The sequence below is a fragment of the Homarus americanus genome, unplaced genomic scaffold (genome assembly GCF_018991925.1).
Source record: "Homarus americanus isolate GMGI-L3 unplaced genomic scaffold, GMGI_Hamer_2.0 scaffold52512, whole genome shotgun sequence".
Lineage (NCBI taxonomy): Eukaryota > Metazoa > Arthropoda > Malacostraca > Decapoda > Nephropidae > Homarus > Homarus americanus.
The window spans coordinates 1,184,466-1,207,859 of NW_024735442.1; the positions used below are offsets into that span (position 1 = coordinate 1,184,466).

General features: G+C 36.9%; 1 protein-coding gene across 4 annotated transcripts in view; it reads left to right on the forward strand.

The window, feature by feature from the left end:
* Positions 1–212: 212 nt before the first annotated feature.
* LOC121870970 (poly(ADP-ribose) glycohydrolase-like) overlaps positions 213–23,394 on the forward strand; it is a 34,795-nt gene continuing 11,613 nt past the window's right edge. The window contains exons 1-10 of one of the 4 annotated variants that reach the window (XM_042372959.1): positions 1,090–1,188; positions 1,453–1,626; positions 5,330–5,823; positions 11,850–12,035; positions 13,065–13,289; positions 18,504–18,659; positions 19,435–19,584; positions 21,027–21,130; positions 21,893–21,972; positions 22,860–23,016. In XM_042372959.1, the coding sequence (XP_042228893.1) occupies positions 1,551–1,626; positions 5,330–5,823; positions 11,850–12,035; positions 13,065–13,289; positions 18,504–18,659; positions 19,435–19,584; positions 21,027–21,130; positions 21,893–21,972; positions 22,860–23,016 (1,628 nt within the window). In that variant the 5' untranslated portion in view covers positions 1,090–1,188; positions 1,453–1,550. Of the gene's footprint in view, positions 446–1,087; positions 1,189–1,452; positions 1,627–5,329; positions 5,824–11,849; positions 12,036–13,064; positions 13,290–18,503; positions 18,660–19,434; positions 19,585–21,026; positions 21,131–21,892; positions 21,973–22,859; positions 23,017–23,394 lie in introns of those variants that run through there. The other 3 variants (XM_042372960.1, XM_042372958.1, XM_042372961.1) reach the window with 3 other exon arrangements.

Sequence of the window (23,394 nt, forward strand, 5' to 3'; positions counted from 1 at the left end):
TTGGTGGTTTGCCATTGTAAAACAAAAACATCAAACAAGAGAAAGTATTCTGCAAATTTGTACCAACGTTATGCCATTTATCAAAGTGGGGTTTCCTTTATGGCTATCAACTAAGTTGCCTCACGTTCCGCCAGCCTTACTACTGTACGTTTGTGTTTATTACTTGTATCAAATTACATCTCATATTTTGGTAGCCATACTATAATTTCCCCGATCAATGCATTGATATGATATTATAATCTTATCAGAGATGTAATATTTTATAATTATTAAAATAAATATTGCCTCATCTTTCGCCAGCCCTGTAGACATTTCCTAGACCGATAATATAAGCGGCTGAGCGACATGAGAAGGCGCATTACAACAAACACCATTAAACGTGAACCTGCTTTATATTACAAGGCAGTCTCCTACTCTACGGCGATTAGAAATTTCTTGGTGATGGGTAAGTACGGATTATTGCACACACACACACACACACAAAACCTTAAAGAAGCCGATCAGTGGCGAAGAGGATAAAAGGAAAAAAAGGATGATGTAATGTCATTCATTTCCATCTGTATGTCGTCTAATCTTTTATGTACAGTGGGGTATTTTAATAATTCCGGTCTTTTTAATGCCAATCTATGTAATGTTAACATAAACTTGTAAACGAAAATCTATATACCTACTCTAATTAGGAATATATATACTTAGAGTAAACATTTATATTTACAATCTTTCTCAACTCGTAACTGTAACTAGTTATTAGTTAGGATAGGTACATCTTCCTCAGCGTACTAAGCTGTCCATAAATAAAATTGGTTTTCCCCAATTTTAATTTAGTTAGTATCATATTATTTTACGTTGAATATGATTAACTGTGATGTAATTGACTTATTGTTTACCATTACTTGTTTTCTGGTAGTTTATGCACATCGCCTGTAAATATGTACTGCCCATATATATATACCTGCACTGTTTATATACATGCTGAATCAGTATAAGATTATGAAGCGATTTCACTGAATAAATATGTATCTATCTATCTGTTTTATGTGATATGGGGCCGTGGGAGATATACTGTATAGTATATTGTACCTTGCCTCACAACAACTAAGAACACAACACATTCCTTCCTGGCGACTTGGCAGGGACAGATTGTCTCCATAGTTACTGGGAACGAGACCTGGAAAAAACTGCTGTAAAGTATGGAGAGAAATGAATTTGCAGTTCTTGATAAATAATTGAAAAGGGAATATACGTAGTAATGTCCTTTAATGTTCTACAGTGAAATTTTTCGCGTCGTTGGCATATACTATACTAATACTATAGTTTTAAAATGGAGAAACAATGCATGTTTACTCAGCCTGAACCTATCTGGTGATTCAAAGTTTAATTTTATGTGGGTTTGTATACAGTAGGGATGAATTAATGTTTAGATAACTTTGGTCGGTCCTCCCTAACTTACAGGTTTATCTCTTGCTTATGACTCATCAGTTGACAATTTGCTATTGGAAAACTGCAAAGCATTTGTGGTGACCAGCATTTCTTATTGATATTATCAAGTGATGTCAGAATATCCACCAAAGAAGAAGTTACGTCAGGTTTCATTAGTGGATATGTTCATGCCATCAACAAGTGAAGGTGAGCAATGCATAAATGATGGTAAAATTGCAATTTCACTACCAATTGTTTTTTGAACAGAAGTCTAGGTTTTCCCCATGGTATTTGGTATACCTGTATGTATATGATTCATTTGAGTCATTTTTTGATGTCCTCCCCCTCCCCAAACAATCTTGGGGAACCCGAGGGAATTTGGGGTTTTTGGGTGGGGGGGGGGAGAGCAAATACAGAAGCTAACCCAACCTAAATCGTATTCTTCTTTGGGCCATATTAATGGCTGATTGGTCGAAGACAATGCAGTCAAAGCTTTGAAGCTCTGAGATTGTTTTTTTAATGCCTGCCAGTTGTCTCTGATGGTAACATTTTAACTCGGGGGGGCGTTACATGTCTCTCATAGTCACAATCTCAGAGAGTTTGTAGAGGTAACATCAACCCTAGAGGCCGCGTGATATTTTACGCGAGTTTCCTACGTGAATTTATCATATCGGTTATTATCCATTTGCGGCGGAAAGAGTTTTTGCAATTGACGAGATATAACTCATGGTGGACCCAAAATTGCTATAACCCAATTGGGAGTGAAACTGCAATAATACCTAGATGTTTTGGTGGTAAAATTTAAGGAAATATGTAGCTAAGTAGGTCAATTTTTAGTAAAGGCCATAATTAGATACAGTACAGTTTTTTGGGGTAATATCTGAGAACAGCACTACCACCAGAAGGAGTTGTTTGGTTTGGTTTATTTTTTTCTACGAATTTTCTTAACATTATATTGTAGTAAGTATTTTATAAGAGGCAAAATTTAATAGAACCTAATAAAACCTGACCTAACCAACCAAAGAAACCTGCCTATCCTTACCTAACTTCCTAGCGAGGGGTGGGGGTAGGTCGGAATCCCCCGGACTTATGATGATATTTATGTAGACAAAAAAATATTTCTTTAGATATATACATTATCCTAAATGTGGCATATTGAGGAATAATTTCCATGGAGGTGGCATGTAATTGCGTAGCTGATTTGCCACCCAGTAGAACTCGGAGCAGGTGAGGCTGAGTTGTAGGTCAGTTTATAGTAGAAGACATAATTGGATATAGGTTTTTTGTGTGTAATGATAATTTCTGACAAAACAACACGGTTGTCTTCTGTGACACTTTAAGCACATTTTACCCATAACTGAGATATTGTGAGTTGAGAATCAGAAAACTACTGTAGCACTGTATGAGGAAAATTCTAAGGAATGGCGAGAAATGGCAGGACATTTCCCTCGCAACCTAGAACAGAGATATTTAATATGCCTCGGGGCGGTTAGGAAATTAGGTAAGGTAGGGTAGGATAAGTTGGTTTGGATAACTAGTAATACATGATTGATAATACAATAAATACTATTATATAATTAAAATACTTCTATTACATAACAATGGACTGGCAAAGTAGCCTAAAACTGCTTGTAAGGCTAGTTTTTGCTGTGACCAGTAATTTGGCCACTGCAAAAAAAAATTAAATAAAAATCATCGCACCGCATCGGAGTTTCACTCTTTAGTAGTTTTAATGGTAAAGATGGAGCAGACGGCTAACACCAGAAAAAGTTGTGCAATGTTGTTCATTTTTTCCCAGAACCTAATACAGGTAGTTCTGCTATAACGCGATAATTGTGTTCTTGTAAAATATCGTGTTATAGAAAATCGCGTAATAGAAATAACAGGGCTTATGGAGAAAATAGGGTTAGGTGCAGATTACTCGAAATCGAAAAAATTTAGTAGTTAGCCTAACACAAAGGATAGCACAGTCTAAATAAATGTTACATTCATATCTAATAATGAAATCATACAGTAAATGTAACACTTTACCTTGAAAAAATATGAATGTAACTTGATGGGGGAGAAGGGTGATTTTGAGGTTGATAAAATCGAGCTTCTCTTCAAGTGTTATATCCTTTCTTTTACGATCATCACCGGGAATTCTATCACCAGAACGCTTCTTGGAGATATTCTTCTTTACCATATTCACAGTTAATACCACAAAATTGGAGAAATAGTAAGCAAAAATTGCGTTATAGCAAACAAGCGTTCGCGTTATACAAATATCGTTCCTAATTCATAAATCGCGTTAGAGCAAATTTGCGTTATCAAAACACGCGTTATAGCAGAACTCACTGTAGAACATTACCTAACCAAAGAAACCTACCGGTACCTAACTTCCTCCAGACCCCCCCAGCATATTAAGCAGAAATAATTTCTACTACTTTGAAAGCAAGCTGTCTTGAGATGTCATGGTGTAATTTTACGTATTTTTATGGACATGAGAATACACACGGACTGAGCATCTCGATTGTTGCACTGAAACGAACGAAGATTTATGATCGTTCTGTATATAGAAAGACTAAAAAAAAGACTTGTAATTAAAATAAAAAATTGTCGTATGGATAAAATATCATACAGTACTTTCATATACCAGTAAATGATGAATAAATAAAATTTGATGTAAACTAAAAAAAAATTTTTAATTTTCTTTTAAAAAAGTCCAGATTTTTTCCATCCCTGCTACCTAATGATATTAGAATACTGTATTTACTTTGATATGTTAGATAAGTTAAGTTGGATTTGATTAGTTTATATGATTTGTTATCAGTTTAAGACCATTGATCTATTCTTGTTGCCATTCCTTCTCTATAACTACAGGTATTTAGAGAAAGGATGCAGGTTGTTGTGTCCCCCTGCCTAGTTGATGTGTTCCCCTGATAATTGTATAGTCTGTTATACCTTATTGTTTCTTTTACTTAAGAAAATTATTCCATGTAGAATTCTAAAAAAAAATTATAGAAGCCTGTCTATAGGCCGAAATTATATGGATATAAAATTTGTAGGGATCAGGTGTAAATTTTAGGAATTATTATACTTTTAGTCTTGACACATTTATTTTGGGCTACCTGGATACAAAATTTAGTTTATGATTAGAGTGAAGGAGTATTTGGCAGAGGAGAGCAAGTACATACTGTTCAGTGGCTGAATAAAGTACTACAGGTAACCATGGGACCAGCTCTGAGCCGGATATAGGAAACTACCGTTATTTAGAGGGTCATATTTCTTATGTATACTTGTAACAGGTTATCGATAGACTATGTATCTGTATTAGCTACTTGTATCTGTATATTAACACACTGTATTTATATAGCACTGTATAGACCACTTCCACTAAGGGTAGAATAAAACTGTAACACTTAAACAAGCTCACCACCATCCTCAGCTGTACTGTAGAGTATATTCAAACAAATAAACTGAGAGGCAGGAGTGATTGGCTCACCACCAAAACATTAGCGGCTAATCAACAAAACTGCTAGATGCTGCTGCTCAATGGGAGGTTTGCCAGGTAGTCAAATTTTCATTCACATTACCATCCAACCACACCATTCTTTTGGAGTTTGTTGGGTAAATGATTTTCCAAAAACTGTGAGAGTTTTGGGGGAGTTGCTGTATGTAAGAATGCCAGATAGGGGAGCTGAACCTGTACAGTAGAAGCTATATGGTCTTGGACAACATTTCTCTGTACAATTAATAGCAGTAATATATCATTAGTTATTAGGTGCTATCTCCCAAACCTAACCTGAATCTTGGTAGACTGCATGCTATAGTAGCGCCAGTTTTTCATTATTTTTTATATTCAGATAGGAACTGGCAGTTTAATATTACAGGTTAAATAAGATGTTTAATAGTCTTTTCTTTCTTTCAGAAGTCGGTAATAAACACGACAATAACCAGACCACTATTGACATTGAATCTGATAGCTCCCAGAACATCCAGTCCAGCATAGAGTGTTTGAGACTCAATTCATTCTCATCAGATATTGGTGCATCAGATGATAAAGAACTGATGGAAACAAATGATGAAACACAAAAAGGAGGTCTGGAATATGAGACTCACACAAGTGGAAATTGTATTCGTGAACATGATAAGCCAATTCACGGTAGCAGTGAAAGAGAACGTGGGGTCTCTGAGCATTTCAGTTTGGAAAAGAAAAGGCATTCAGATGTAAGTCCTAAGAAAAAGAAGATGGAATTTGCTGGTGAACAGAATGATTACCAAGAAGCTTCCAAGAGAAATGCTGACCAGAGAAATGCAGCAAGTACAAGTCCCAGAGCAAAAACTCCATCAAAGGGACCAGTCCCCAAGAAATTATCTAAGATAGCAACACCCAAGAAGTCTCCAAGGAGGTCTCCCACAAAGGTATTGTCTTAAAAGTGGTCTCCCATGAAGTAAGAGCTTTAAAGTGATCTCCTCATAGGTTTAGTAGTCTCTGAGTCTGATCAGCATCATGTTGAAAATAAATTCACATTTTATTTCTATATACAAACCATGTTAAATTCCTCATCTGTGAATCTACACTGAGTTGAGTTACCATATATTGGTAATGCACCTGCAGTGAGTGGCCCTATTATGGTAATGTATGTACAGTAGCAAAAACATCTATTTGTGCATACTTTGTGGGAAACAATATGAGACCATGGACAAAATTTGGGGGGATATGAGGGCGGTCACTAGTCACACAAAATTTTGGAGCACAGATAGTTGATTTAGCTACTGTACAGTATACTTATATACAGTGAAGCCTCACTTTACGCAGTCAATTGAACCCACGGCGGCCCGCGTAAAGTGAGAAACACGTAAAGTGAACAACATAACACATGGGATTAATTGAAATAGAGACCGGGCCGACCCCCAAACTCCACTTTTTCCCGACACAATACGTACGTTTTAGTAAAAATAACATCTTAACTTTATGATGGTTTTCACACACACATAATATAGAAGGGAACAATCAATAAGAGAATAATATACTGAAGGCTAGGTTAGAAAAAAACAAGGTTAGGGTTAACACTTACGTTAGTAGAAGAGATGGGTCGGCGTATGGGAATGGAGGCTGGTTCCGAGGCAGAGGGCAGGCTACTGGCCCTCAGGTGAGTCTTCATCACTGTCATCCACACTTACTAGTACAGTACCTCCCTGACAAATCCCTCAAAGTCATCATCACTGTCTCTGTCACTATCACTGGCTTGGGCTGGCTGTGGTGGGTTGCGGGCGAAGAACTCGGTTATGCTTTGCTGACGGCTGGTGTTTATGTTGTCGTGATACACCTTGATGTAGGGCTCCATAGTCTGCAACAGCTGGGTAGTGAAGATTTCATACCTGTTAGCGTCAGGGTCGTTGGAAAGGAGGAGCTTGACATTCTCAATACACTCGATGGCACCCCTTACATTACTATGGGATAACTTGCGTTCTTCTTGGGATAACACACCACCTGCCTCTTCACTGACGTCATCATCATCTACCATCTCGTCGGTAGTCACATCAGGATCCCTTATCACCTCCAGGTTCTCGTCGTTGGTGGTCTCGGAGAAGCCTGCAGCTGTAACACTCTGTGCAACTTCTCTGGCAAGGTCCACTGCTACTGCAACAGTCTGAACCTCACTAGTCACAGATTTACTCTGCCTCCCACCCGGAATACCTTGCAACACATGTCTCCATGCGTGATGAACAGTTGCTACAGACAGCTGATCCCATGCCTCCACCAAGAAGTCCACAGCTTTCTTGACGTTGAATGTTCTCCAAAATTGTCTCACAAGTACTTCTTGATCTGCCAACTGTTGTTCCTCTTCGTCTTCGCTCTTTCTATCGGTGTCGGTGTCACTCAGGTTACGCAACTCTTCCTTGGTGTTGGTGTAGTCGTTCAGGAGCTTGGATTTCTTGGCAGAGAATGCAGCTTTCACATTACAGATCAATTCTTGGTCCATGGGCTGTGTTATAGACGTAGTGTTGGGAGGGAAAAAGACCACCTTTACGTTGGGGTGACGATCTAACAGTAGGGGCGAGTGTCCTGGTGTGTTGTCAAGCAGCAACAAAATCTTGAATGGAACATTGTGTTGCTCACAGAATTTCTTAACGTCAGGAACGAAACAGTCATCAAACCAGGAGAGGGACAGAGTCGAGAACATCTACGCCTTACGTGCTGTCAGCCAGTGGACATTTAGCTTGGTCATGTCCATGCTCTTGTAGGCGTGCGGCGTGCGTGCTGTGTGGATCACCGATAATTTGTGCTTACAGGTACCGGAGGCATTGGTGGTAAACAGGACGGTGATGCGCTCCTTCTGCAACTTCCGGCTCCGACACTTGCTGGCATTCTTCACAACGAAGGTCTTGGAAGGTAGCTTTTTCCAAAAAAGACCAGATTCGTTCATGTTAAACACCTGGTCGTCAGTGCACTGTCCTTCCTCCATAATCTCACGTAAAAATGGAGGAAATTCCATAGCCGCAACACGGTCAGCCCTAGCTTCTTCACCACCAATGTTAATATTGGTGATCTTGTTCCTCTTCTTAAACCTCTGTAACCACCCAGAGGAAGCATTAAAGGCTCTGCAATTCCCATCTTTCGTGACACTGCAGCATACAGTTCATGTGCGTACTCCTTAACTGAGCGCGTGTCCACCGCCATGTTCCGTCGCGCCTGACGAGCCAAGTACTGAAGCTCAAGTAATTTTTCCGTCTTGAGAAGCACCTGGTTGTGGCAATACTTGATCATAGAAGCACCTGTAGACTTTGTGATGTTCATGTGCTCCTTTATCTTGGCTGCATCCTTCTTAATTGTCCTGATCGTAGACTCATTAACACCATGCTGGCGCGCGAGATCAACCTGTCTTGTTCCTTTCTCCAACTCTTGTATGATCTTATATTTAATTTCGTAGCTTAAGGAACGTCGTGTCTTCTTTGGCTCAGGGCGGCTGGGTCCAGGTAATGCAAGGTTTCTTTGTGGTGGTGGTGGTGGTGGTCCGGTGGAAGCCATTCTTATGGAACAATGGATACCGATATACACGGTGTAGCCGGGAGGGGTGTAACCGACGCGGGTAGGTCAAGGGGCTTGAACACTCCCGTGGCGGGGCACGTCATAGTACATTAATCCAAAATATATATATATATATATATATATATATATATATATATATATATATATATATATATATATATATATATATATATATATATATATATATATATATATATATATATATATATATATATATATATATATATATATATATATATATATATATATATATATATATATATATATATATATATATATATATACATTAGTATATATATAGAGGTACCCTGATTTACGTCAATTGAAACTCTATCGGGTACCGTGGAAAGGAAAACCGCGTAAAGTGAACAACATAACATATGGGATTAATTGAAATAGAGACCGGGCCGACTCCCAAACTACACTTTTTCAGACACAATACCTACGTTGTAGTAAAAATAACATCTTAATTTTATGATGGTATGCACACAATTAAGAGAAATATCAATAATATTAGGTTTTTAACACTTACATTAGTAGAAAAGATGGCTGGGCACACGGGGATGGGGGGTTGGTTCCGAGGCAGAGGGCAGATTATTGGCCCTCACCTGTATCACTTGTATCAATTGTATCACTATCCACCACAGAGGCTTGCAGGGCCTCTTTGTCAAACCCCTCAAAGTCCATATCCTCACTATCACTGACTTGGGACGGCTGTGGTGGGTGACGGGTGAAGAACTCGGTAATGTTTTGATGACTGGGCGACCTTGTGCACATCCTGCCTGCGCCGCTTCCCGCGTATATGAGTAGATGCACCGCGTAAAATGAAAGTCCGGTTCTGGCGAGGTACCACGTACATGCAAAATCGCGGAAAGTGAAACCGCGTAAAGCGGGGTATTACTGTGTGTGTGTGTGTGTGTGTGTGTGTGTGTATATATATATATATATATATATATATATATATATATATATATATATATATATATATATATATATATATATATATATATATACACACACACCTAGACCCCGACTTACGACGGGGTTAGGGACCCAAATCCAGGTCGTAAGTCCGGCATGGTCGTAAGTCCGACAAAAATAAAAAATAAAAAATCTACAATGAAATACAGTACAGTAAAAGTAATGAATAATGATGAATGGATACAGTACAGTGAAAGTAATAAATAATAAGGAATGGATACAGTGTGACTGAGCACTTAACCTTTAATGTAGTCAGCTGAATGCACATGGGGCCCCCATAATTTTCTAATTATACATGGAGACTACATTAACTGGAAACGTTTCGGTATAGAAAATGCGTGTCATTTTTTTTATCTATATCTGAGGCGGTCGTAGTCCCGACGGTCGTAAGTCCACGTAGTCGTAAGTCGGGGTCTAGGTGTGTATATATATATATATATATATATATATATATATATATATATATATATATATATATATATATATATATATATATATACACAGTGGGGTATGCTATAACGAATCTAATTGGTTCTATAACCTCGTTCATTATAGCATTTGTTCGTTATAGAATTAATCCGTTCCAGGCCCCCAAATACAACCACTTAACACTGAAAAATTTCTGTGGAAATTGTAAAAAATACGGTACTTTATCTTACCTTAGTGTTGTTAGCATGCAGGACAGGAGGCAGAGGAGGAGGGGGGAGAGAATTATGGGGAAGAGGTGGAAGGAGAGGAGTCATCCTTCCTAGCCCTCTTTGGTGACTGTCTTACAGGCACTTTGTCTGTTTATTTATAATTTCTTTCTTAGTTTCAAGGGTTATTAGCTTTCTCACTCGCTTTTGACGATTCATTGTTACAATTGTACACTTGTATTACAAAATAGTTATAAAAATAACACGAATTTCCACATCAAAAGACGAAATTTCAACAAGTTCAGTGGTGCACTGACTACACAATAAACCAATATGGCGCCTGACGCTCTTGCTATGAGCCGCGGTACAACGATATTTATGCGCAGGACGAAATAGTCCCGTATTCATCCACGTTCATTGTAGGAGTTTCGTTCGTTATAGCATTCTCAATTTTATAGGTAAAACCGTTCGTTATAGGAATATTCGTAGTAGAATCCGTTCGTTATAGCATTCCCCACTGTGTGTGTGTGTGTGTGTGTATATATATATATATATATATATATATATATATATATATATATATATATATATATATATATATATATATATATATATATATATATATATATATATATATATATATATATATATATATATATATATATATATATATATATATATACTAGGAATGAATCGACTACTGGGTGGGACTAGAGAACGCTACTGACGCATTCGTCCCCAGTAGTCGGGGTCAGTCCTTGAAGATAAGTTATTTATATTCAAAGTCCGTGTTATATGGACTAAAATGAAGTATATATATATATATATATATATATATATATATATATATATATATATATATATATATATATATATATATATATATATATATATATATATATATATATATATATATATATATATATATATATATATATATATATATATATATATATATATGTGTGTGTGTGTGTGTATATATATATATATTACCTTAAGTTTTTTCATGAAAGAGTTGAGTTCCCATCATTGTATCATGTCAAAATATTTTGTTTCATGACCATTATGGAATCAACTTCATCTTTAAAACACAATTAGAACAGGTGTTATGGATAAAAGTTTATATACTTTTTCACTGCTAATGGCCACGGCCTAATATAATGGGTGAGTGATAAGAGAATTGTACTAAGTAGAAGAGTGTTTCTTATGGTATTCATTATTACTGCACTGAAATGTGCCTGTTGATGAAACATAGAAGCACATAGTACTGTACATGTTAATAATAAAGTACTGTACTAGTTCATTATTACTTGGTAACTTATTACAAGGCCTTTGATTCTTGAGGTGATGAGGCGATTGGGGCAGGTAAATTGTGCGACACTCACAATGTACTCCACGGATTTATGTGCAGTACAAAAAATAGCACCGTCCTCACTGAAACCATCCTCTGGGCGACACAACCTATTTCAGCCGGGTAGCCACTCAGCTGACTCACAGACATGGGACTGCTGCCTCGCTGCTCTGTGTGTATGCCATAATATCACAACAGGGGAGGGAGTACAGCAATGCAGTACAGCTTACCGCCTTCACACATGTTCACTTTCCACCACACAAACACACTCATGCTATTTATTTTTCTTCTTTTATAGTTTTATATTCTAATTTTTTATTTATAAGCCACAGTGTTTATATGGAGTAGAATAAGTGTTAAAGAATTCAAATTTTTCACAAATCTGTGTCCTCTGCTTGAATATTGTACCACTGGAACATTTTACCAGGAAAAGGAAGGTCGGGTCTCGAATGGAAGATCTTCAGAGCGGCGTAACATTCTGGCAGACGCAGCTGAGAGGAGGATGCGGTTGGGAGTCACAACGCCATCAGACAGGGTTGAACAAGAAGGTCGAATATCCCCAGATATATTTGATGACGACGATGATTTTATCAAAGCAGCGGAAAAGACAGAGGTGAATACTTTATACTGTATGTTTTTTTTTTGTAACTATAGTACAGTATTTGCAATGTATACTGTACTTCAGGTGCTGTAACAAATCTGAATATGTAATGTAAAAGTACAGGTGCATGAAAGATAGAGAGTACAACACAGTTCAGAAAGAATAATTGTCAGAATAGACAACCAACCAAAATGCCCACAGACTGCATAATGTGGTTGACTGTTTTTTAAAAATTTCAAATTTTTCCCTTATTTGCAAAAAACAGTAATTTTAGGCAGCTTAGATGGATAATATTGCGATGTTAAATCCATTCATATTTTTTTCTGAGAAGCCATCCAACAATGGATTACAAAACAATTGTAAATATAGTACAAGTATAGACCCTCAAATTCAGGACCCATGGGACCAACCCCAAACCAGTATGGAGGATTTTTCAGTTTCCTGGGTGCTAGGTCATCCCTCTGTAACCCCAGGCCTACCAGTAGACTAAGTCATGTTCTGTTTCCACTCATCTTAGTTGAACTTTGTTTTACTTCTTAAATAAAAAATGAAGAAAACAACATTATATGCATACATTAAAAATAAACAAACATTAAATACAGGACAGTGTACCGGTATATGTACTGTATGGTCTCTTTAGGGTTTGTTTACTTCTGACTCCCAGAAACTTCATGCAATTCATAAACATTAATTGTCTGAGTAAATCCTCTAGTCCAGTACAGTACCTTAATTATATTTATTTATATTTATTTGTATTAATGAGAAATTAATATTGGTCAGATTAAACCAAAGATTCGAGGTAACTTATATCAGATGCTGCCTGTTCTCACATGGACCATGTGTCAACAAATACCCCGTACACAGTACAGATAGAGAAGTTAAAAGGGAATAGGCAATTAACTTATTCCAGTTAACCATAACTTATGTCAACATGCAACTTTCATTGAAATGATATCTTCATTCACCTCTTTTTGAATATCTTGTTATAGTAGTGATATGTGTTATTTTCACTAAATACTGTATATCACTTTATTTAAACAGATCACATGGTGTGGTTCTCCATTGTCATCTTTAGAGGCTTTAAGTTCAACTAACTTGAACCTGCCTTCAGTGTATCCAGCTCCTGACCACACAGTACTGGTGAAGCTCCCAATCTCTCCAGGTGGTGGTGTTCCAGCCCCTCATCCATCCTCTTACACTGATATCTGGGACCAGTATCATGTCAGGATGCCTTGTTCACCAAAGAGCCAATACCCATTAGGGAAGGTGAGTTGCCCAAGGTGACAACACACAAAGATCACACATTGGGTTATTCAACCGAGATTATGGGGGGGGGGGGTTACATTATTTCCTGGGACATATGCCTAAAACCTTGGGATATCCCAGTTTTGGCAAAGCATTTAAAATAATAAAAATAAAAAAATTTACTGTATGATAGAAATCACAATAATATTTTTGGTAAAATATTTTCTCTTTCACACCCGTTAACTCATACTGCATATAATCAAGAAATATGCACCCTTACATCGCGTCCACTGGTGAGTCACACAGCCTACATTTCATTGCAGTCTTGTTGTTTCACATCTTTTTCATCTGTTATGCTAACTAATTTGTGGCGGGAGACACAAAGTGGGGAGCTGCTGTCTGAACTCGGTGCCCCTCACATCAGTGGAAGCAGAGAGAGCATTTTTAGCAGCAATCGGCTTTTACAGACAGGCAGGGTCGGATTATCAAGGGGGCACAGTGCCCAGGGCCTACGAAGGTTTAAGGGTTCTACGAAATTTGAGATATTATAATGTATGTATTTTCACTGGTCTGGCCTATTAACTCTTATGTTCCAACAGCGTAAATAAAAATAATCATAAAATTTGACGAGAGAAATAGATTATTTATAAAACTAAGTGATTATAAATGTTAATTTAGTATCTGTTTGGTTAGTGCTTAGACATGCTTTAAACCTGACTTGCCAGAAACTAACTATGATTGAATAGAAGTCACAAATGAATAAACGAACAACTTTATTCTTAGACGTACTGCAAAACAAATGTAAAGTTTTTATTAATCCTCAAAATAATAAGCAACTCAACTCGACCTACTATTCATACTTAACTGTACACGAACCCATCACGTACAGTTCCTGTCCACTGACCAGCCCGTCACGGCCTAGCTATCCACAGCCTAATGTACCCTATGTATATTACTTTTGGATATTACGATTCTAAATACCGTAACAGGTTGAAGCATTTATCATAATACCTTAGAATTTTCCAAAAATATGCCTTATGAAACAAAAAAGTAATGAATATGTGCTTTAGCAAAAAAATGCTAAAATATGCATTTGCTTAAGCACACATGCAAATCCATAATTATCTTAAACCTAATAACAACGAGTAAATTTGTTAGATTTAACATGCAAAACCGCAATAAAACAGACTAACCTAAAATTATGGAAAAGCTTGCATCTCTGCCTGTGTCAACTAACCCATTAGTTGTTGTTATCCATAATTGGCAGCACTCACGGTGTTGGCGTGATGTTTGAAGGTCGTGGGGGTAAAATAAGGCACATGATGGTGCATCAGGAAATTTAAGGGCCTACGATAAAAAAGTGCCCAGGGCTTACAAAACCCTTAATCTGGCTCTGCGGACAGGTGGTTCCCCCTTTTAGTCTGGATCTTCGAGGGTTCACTGTACTGTAATATTTTGTGTTCAGTTTTATGAGAAATATATATTTTTTCTAATAATATGAATATAACACTAACTGTTTAAATATTATGCAGTATATGTTGTTAAAATATTTTTTCAATAAACCTTTACAGGTTACTGGGTATGTTAATATTCGTGCTTAAGTACCTGTACATACTGTAGTACTCGTATTTACGTAAACCAGGAAATCCTGGAATCCTCGAATGTTGAAAACACTAAAATATGAGAAACCTTAATTACAAAGGATTTTGACAGGTATAAAATTTTCTTTAACTTAGGTTGTTTAGCTTATTTTTCGATGTTAGTCTTTTGTAGGATAACTGTAATACAGTCAGCCCTTAACATACGCAGGGGTTACGTAACAGAGATAGCCGTGGATGTTAAAAATCCGCGTATATGTGCTCCCCCCCCAAAAAAAAAACCCTGGCCCCCCATGTCCTTATTTACCGTATATACCTGTGTGTAGTTCGAGTTTTTAAGACCAAATTATTTTGCAAAAAATTGGGGGTCGACCTCTAAAAGGGTAATAGTTTCGTTAGGTTGAAAAATATTTACCAGTAACTACCAGTAAACAATGGAAACGACGCACCAACGCACCACCAGCTGTGAGTGTCGGTACAGTCGCCAGGGCAGATCTCTTGCGTCATCATAGCTAGCCCAAAGTAGCCAAATGCATGGTATGGTATACACAGGACGATGTAAAACAAAGTATTCATTTGTTAAAGTTTATTTATAGATACTGTACATAAATTTTTGTTCATTACATTTGAAACATCAATCTTTGTTAATTAAATTTGATACAAAAGAAAACTACGATACCGTATTTTCATTAAAATATTACATCACAAGTATATTTTACCTTAACTGTGACTGAATGAATATATTCTCAGAAATAAATATGGAAATGTAATATTTTGGCTGAAATGACGTACATATTACTGTACAGTGGAAAGTGGGATAAAATTATGAAAACAATGACTTTCGCTTTCTTTCGTTGTTCAAAAGATTTTACCGTAATCGCTTTTCGAATGGTTTTCAGTTAAAAAACTGTTGTACTGTACTCGTACTGTATTACAATAATATTCTATCCTATCATTAGCCTTATAATCCCACAACTGAAAACCATTCGAAAAGCGATTACGGCAACATCTTTTGAACGAAAGAAAGAGAGAGAGTCATTGCTTGCGTCACAATTTTATCCCACTTTCCACTGTAATACGTACATCATTTCAGCAAAAATATTACATTTCTATGTTCTCAGAAATAAATGGTAGTTTTGTTGAAACGTAATGTACAGTATTTAATATTAAAATGCAAAAATAGCTATAAAAACAATTAATACACCCGAAATATACTGGCTGGCATCTCCACTCGTCCCTGCTCCTGCGTCCAAGGTCACCTCACCACTCCTCCCAACTCGCTCCCTCCGCACCGTCACTACTGCCGACAACAAACACAAATGTTTTGTGAATAACTGCACCTCCACTTCCTATGTACAGTACTTGTACTGAACTGTACTGTGCTATGCATTTTTACAAACAATAAACATGGCAAGAAAAGCTATTAAAAAAAAGAGATAAGAATTTCACTTTACTGTACCGTACCTCTCCTCGGCGACAGGGCGGGGGTCATCGGGCTCATCGTCACTCAATTCCATAACGGGTGGTGAAGTGGGGGCGCCTGTGGATTCAGCTGCTTCCTCACTGTCGCCAGTGATTGATGGTGTTAAATCTCTCCTTCGGTGATCAAAGAACATGGTGATGGGGAGTTTTCTCTTTCTTTCATTTCTTCCATGATGTTTTTGTATGGAGCGAAAACGTCATCCATCCCTCGCATGAATTTCAGGGCACGCACCATGGAGGGGTCCATACTATAGGCCAGGTTTTTCAGTGCCTCAATATTCCTGGTCATCTCCCCCAACTTCTCCAACGTTATTTCTTGGTGCTCTTCCTCATCCTCTTTCCCTTTCGCTTCCTCTTCCTTGCCTGAGTCTACTAACTCCTGTAGATCCTCCTCGGTCAGCTCAGTGTCGTGCTCTTCAATTAGCTCCCTAATCTCGTCCTCTGCCATGTCCCGGAAGCCTTCAGCAGCCACTTTCCTTGACAGTGCCAGGGTCTTTCTTAATACATCAAAATCATTTTCCTTGTCGTCGTCTTAAGCACCAAACAGCTCCTCCCACATCTTCTCCTTGAACAGGGCTAGTCGTCGTCTTAAGCACCAAACAGCTCCTCCCAGTCTTCTCCTTGAACAGGGCTAGAGGGTACGCGTTTTTCGAATCGTTTTCAATTAACAAAATGTTACAGCACATGTATATTTTACCTAAACTGTGCCTGAATGAATATATTCTCAGAAATAAATAGTAGTTTTGCTGAAACGTGATGTATTTCAATGTAAAATGGATAAAATACATGACGAAGACAAAAGATTTTACCTAACCTTCCAATGTTCAAGAGATGTTATTCGTTTTTTGAATAGTTTTCGGTTAAAATACTGTTATATTACAATGATATTATATTCATACTGTGCTTGATTTACTACATTCACGGAAATGTAATATTTTTGCTGAAATTACGTACGTATTACAGTGGAAAGTGACGAAAACAATGACTTTCGCTTTCTTTCGTTCAAAAGATGTTACCGTAATCGCTTTTCGAATGGTTTTCAGTTAAAAAAAAATGTTGCATCACAAGTGAATTAGGATAGAATATTATTGTAATACAACAGTTTTTTAACTGAAAACCATTCGAAAAGCGATTACGGTAGCATCTTTTGAGTGAAAGAAAGCGAGTCATTGCTTTCGTCACTTTCCACTGTAATACGTACGTCATTTCAGCAAAATATTACATTTCCATATTCTCAGAAATAAATAGTAGTTTTGCTGAAACGTAATGCATTTCAATGTAAATTAGGATAAACTACATGAAAACAAAAGACTTTACCTAGCCTTCCGATGTTCAAGATATGTTACTCGTTTTTTTAGTAGTTTTCGGTTAAAATATTCTTATATTAGTGATATTCTATTCATACTGTGCTTGATGTAATACATTCACGGAAATGTAATATTTTTGCAACTACAATGCTGATGTCAACACAAGCGTGGTTACAGCGAGACTGACTGAGTGAGGGAGAGCTATGCGTGTGTGTGTGAGGTTGCGGGAGCGGGCGGTGTCCCGTGTTCGGTGCCGTGCGCGAGTTGAATGGCGCGCGATTTGAATGTACTTCAATTACTTCAATGTACAGAATATTCCTCCGGCGGGGCAATCCGCGTATTTGCGAATCCGTGTATGCTAAACCCGCGTATGTGAAGGGCCGACTGTACAGTGTACAGTGATTTATTTTATTTATTATTTTAAATTTGTGGGCTTTTTACTCCATTCCCATATCATTTACAAATACTTGTATAGCTAGCTACAGTACTTTATAGGTTAAATAAATTGATAACTTACTTTGATATGAATCTTCTTCAGGACCTAGTGAGGTACACAGTTCAATAGTGATCCTTTTTATTTGGTATTACTTTCTTAACATCAAAACTCAGAAGTACAGGTATCATGACTTTAAATGAGTTGAAATGTGAACTTAGAGATTTGGTGATGACTTGATGGAAACTACTGTATATGCTTGCTTAGTTAGAAAGTTAGAAGAAATACATCCAAGAAGAATATGAGTTAGGAAATAAAAATTGCTCTGTTTTTCTCCCCAAAGACAGTTGTTTAAGAATTGGTATCAGTGTTTTTCAAAGAAGAAAGCTTTGATGATAGAATTTTTTATTAACAGGGCAGTGACTCACTTGTCCCACGTTGGTCAGTAATCTGCCAAGCACTCAGGAGAGGCATTACAAGTGTGGAGGAGCTTCAGAGTGCAATTTTGGAATACAACAGTAGATATGCTACCAAGTGGAAGTTTAAGGGCCTTCATCACTTGATAGAACAGGTGATGTTACAAGCTTTTTTTTAAGTTCTATATTGTTTTTATATTACCTGCTATGACTAATTATATGTATTTTAATACTGGGTAATATTAAATTAAATTTTCCAGGCTTCATTGGATCCTCCATGAATATTTTTGCTTGTGAAAGAGAGACAAGTGGAAGTTGAACTTATTCTATCCTAAGTGTGACTTAGAAGCCTTAAGAGACCAAAAATACCACATGGTTGTGTAACCCTTTTATTTCATACTTTAATACTTTCTTATTGTTCTTGGTAGACAATCATATTATTAATTATTTAAGTGAATAGATTACTGCCTGTAACTCATGCCATAGAGAAAGAAAATTTTGCTTTTGCACGTTTTATGAGTTTGTCATTCTGTTCACTCATAGAGAGGGTTATGTTTCTCAGTTTCTCTGTTTTTATGTGTTGGCATTAGGCAAATAAAAATTGAAAGTGGCATCCTCATTGTGGAGGGGTTAAAGACCATAGGTGTTTGAGGTACGGTAATAACATTGTGACAGCAATGCTTCCTCAGTACAGCATGCCCTTAAAATTCGCGGGGGGGTTAGGTTCTCAAAATGTCTGAGAATAGCCAAATCCGCGAATAACATTTGTGGACGGTGGGCATTTTTACTCGTGTGAAAAAAAAATTATTTTCCCTTTATGTGTGTGCCCTTAGGACACTTATTTCTTTTATTTGTATTGTATATATGTGTTTGTGTATGTAGACATGGACCATTCTAAAGAATTAAAATTTTATATATATTTTTTTAAAGGAGTTTGAAGAAGAGGAACGTGATTATTTCTTCAGTAACACCTTACCAGCAATGATACGTCTAGCTCTGAATTTACCCAAGCTTGTTACGCAGCCCCCACCACTCCTTGTTAGTCGAGCCGCACACTCCATCACGCTCTCACAGATGCAGGTGTGTTGTGCATGTCTTTTTTTTTTTTTGTCTTAATATTTCTCCCTGTTTTCTTGTTCCACTCAAAAGGAATTCAGTGTTTTAGTATATTAAGAACATTTTGGAATACTATACGTGACCAATCATATTTCAAACTAATCTTGCAATTGCTCTTATAAATGTCTTAAGTTTGTTCCAGTATTTCCATAAATCACAAGCTGAGTTGTTACCAAAAAGGGGTTCCCACTTTTTTCAAGGCAAACCAAGAAACAGGAGAAACTCGTTTATGTCTAGCTCATTTATATCATTTACACTAAATATTGAATAGTCCTCCTCAAATATATTTCGGTACCACAAATGGGTAATAATAATAGTACTTCAATAATAATAATATAATAATAATGATAGTTAAAATAATATTTATATTGTAATACCGGGTAATATTAATAATACAGTGACCCCTCCTTAACGAACTCAATCCGTTCCAAAGGTCGTTCGTTAACCGAAAAGTTCGTTAACCGAAACCATTGTTTCAATGGGTTTTTGGGTAATTGGTTCCAGCTCACCGAAAATTTCCTAAATTCAACAAAAATGGTAGAAAAGTTCACTTACTTTGAGGTGCGTATGTAGAAGGCTCCTGGATGATGATGATGATGATGGGATTTAGAATGGGGGTGGAGGAGAAGGAAGAAGAGAAGGCATTGGGGTGGAAGAGAAGTCACCCCATGGCGCCATTTCACCCATAAAATTTTAGCTCTGGTGTAATTCAAGATTATTTTCTTTAAAATCAACACTGCACTGCATTATATATTGTCAATATGTAAAATATATTTCAAAATGACCAATAATTTGCTTGGAAACACAGAAAAAAGCATTTAGTTGAAGAGAGTCTCAAGCAAGATGTTACCTCCAGTGAAAACAGAGAGAGACTAACTCCTGTTTGCTGTGTTAAGAGGCTGGATGCCGCGCATTAAACTAGTCACTTTACCTTCAATTATGTTCAATAATTGTTAAAATGACAAAAAAATTTAATATTAAACTTTTAAAATTATTGAATAGTATAAACTTCTTGATATTTACTAAAATAGTAAGGAATTTAAGCCCTAGAACCGATTAATGTATTGGCGGACTGATACTAAAGCTGGTTGCCCGGTCAGTGCAAGCGAAAACAAGTTGAGGTCGGTTCATAAGAACTTCGTTAACCGAATTTTTTTTCGTTAACCGAATTGAAGATCCTTATGGAAGGCAGTTCGTTAATCGAAATTACGTTAACCGAGGTGTTCGTCAAACGAGGGGTCACTGTACAAGTATAGACCCTTAAGTCCAGGACTCTTGGGATAGTTTTGAGGATTTTTCAGTTTCCTGGGTACTGGTGATCAGTCTTGTTGTGGAAGGGAAGTATCATTTTATTCCTTCATAATTAGGAATTTCTTTATATGCATCTTGTCACTGTATTATTTCAGATTGCATCTCTTCTAGCAAATGCCTTCTTCTGTACATTCCCACGAAGAAATGCAAAGGGAAGTGAGACTGAATATGCAAATTATCCTGACATTAATTTTAACAGGTGAGTAATAACAAAATTGTGCAAAATTTTATTTAATATCCTGTAAGTAGAGATAAGGACTTCGAAAATCATGAATGCAGTTATTACCTTGGATCAGCCAGCTATATTAATACCTCTCCAGCTTGGCTGACTGACGGCTTGACTAAGTGGTCGAGATACAGTAGCTGTTTTGTTCAGCCTTACTTGTTCTTGGTTCCAACGGCTGGTCTGAAACAAGCATATGAATAACTCTGATCTGTTTATTATTTGCATAATATACCATATAGAGAGGTAATACTGTGCTGTATATACAAGCAGGTTTCACTGTACTCACATCCACTACACACCATAATTACCAGTGTACTGACTACTTATGATCACAAATATATGTGTCCAGGAAAACTTTTAATTCTTTCCCTTGAGAAGGTTTGAGACAAAGTTCTGTTTTAATTGGAAGAAATCTCAGTTTTGAGTTTCTGAAGGAACAAAGATTTAGAGCATGTTAGGAAACCTTACTTTTAAACAGAATTTTTGGTTCAAGCCATAGTTTTTCCTTAATAATTCCACCTCTCAGTCAAATTCCAAAACTATACATTGCTATACCTGTACTACTGTTTTTGTTTTTTTCCTAACTCTCTAAGCAAATGCAGTGAACCCAACCCAATGTGAACTAAACCAATTTAACTTTTGAAATCTAAGCACAGTCTATTCTAACCCATCCCAGCACAGTCTCTCTTAGCTGAAGTTGATTAAGTGGAAACTAATGCATTTTCCAATTCGCAGATTATTCTTCCATAAAGAGAAGCGAGCATTGGAGAAGATGAAGTGTTTACTTAATTATTTCCGACGAGTGACAAGAAAAGGTTGGTGGACTGACGTTATTATTTTTACCGGTGTACATAATATGTAAAGTGAGAACAGAAATGACACTATAACATCATATTGAAGGATAGACTTCGTGATTTAGGATTTTTTTAATAGAAACACGAGAAGAAATTTATTAGAAAATTAACATTTGGTAAAGATTTTTCATAGGGATATTTGGGGAGGCAGGGGAGGGATGTCAATGTTTGGGAAGGAGGGAAATTTTTGTACTGAGTGAAACATAATGGAACTGGAAATTTGTGTGTGTACAGTTAGCATTGTCAATCTTCTCTCTCCATGATGTGTGAACCCAGGGAGCATTGAAGCATGATTCCAATGTGCTCATGAGTTAGGGGGAGAAAAAGACCAGGCATTGGTGGAGGCTGGTGTGTGAGGGGGTGACGTGATATAGGGGTACACTATCTTCAATTTCATTAACCATCAGTTCGATGTTTTCATAATACAGGCAAAACTATGTATTTGGTTGTAACCTATTGATACCCTATACTTTGACACTGCCTGCTCAAACTAGTGCCAATTTGTGTCAAAAGTGAACTGCTACGAAAATTACCTATGCTATGCACAGTCTTTCGGACATTACTGCTTATTGATTGTGGGAAGTCCGGTAAGTCGTCAGTAAATACCACATCTGGCCTTGGCCTAAATTCTGATAATGTAAGACCTCCGTGTATGTTGAGTCACTTTGTGCATAAAATCATCACTGTAATCCCAGTTTGGGTTTAAGTGAGCTTGAAATACTTCCCTAATATGTGGCAAAATATTCTACTCCTAAGATTTGTTTCGTCCTGTATACTGTATTTATACCATAATTTAAAAAAATATATATTAAATTTCATCCCAAATTACATTTTTATGAACATTCCAGAGGCAACTGGAAATGTGACCTTCACCCGACAGTACATCTGCTATCAAGACTTACCAGCCTGGGAATCCTCCTCTAACCACTTACCAAAGATTCACATTAACACCAATGGCCTAATAGAAGATGCAAGTGGATTACTTCAAGCTGACTTTGCAAACAAGTAAGAATTTCAATAGGCAGAAACTCCTTCCTTTTTTTAGAATATGAGATATGTGACTTAAATAAAGAATGGAATACATATTCTGATTTAGTGACTGTAATTAACCCCTTCATGAATTTTTATAGGAAATTAAGAAAAAATAGCTGAAGGGTTTAAAATGACTTTAAGTAATCAACCATCCTGGGAGTCAGAAAATAGAAAGACAGGTATTGTTGACCCCATTCTATATTTTACCCAAGGATTTTAATCTTACCTTTAGGCTGAGTTTCCCAGTATTTTTTCCTTATTGCTGCAGATAAAACACTGCTTATCTTGGTCTTACCATATTTTTTCCCAATGGTAGTGTAAATGATAAGAAAAGTAATATCCCTGTTTGCC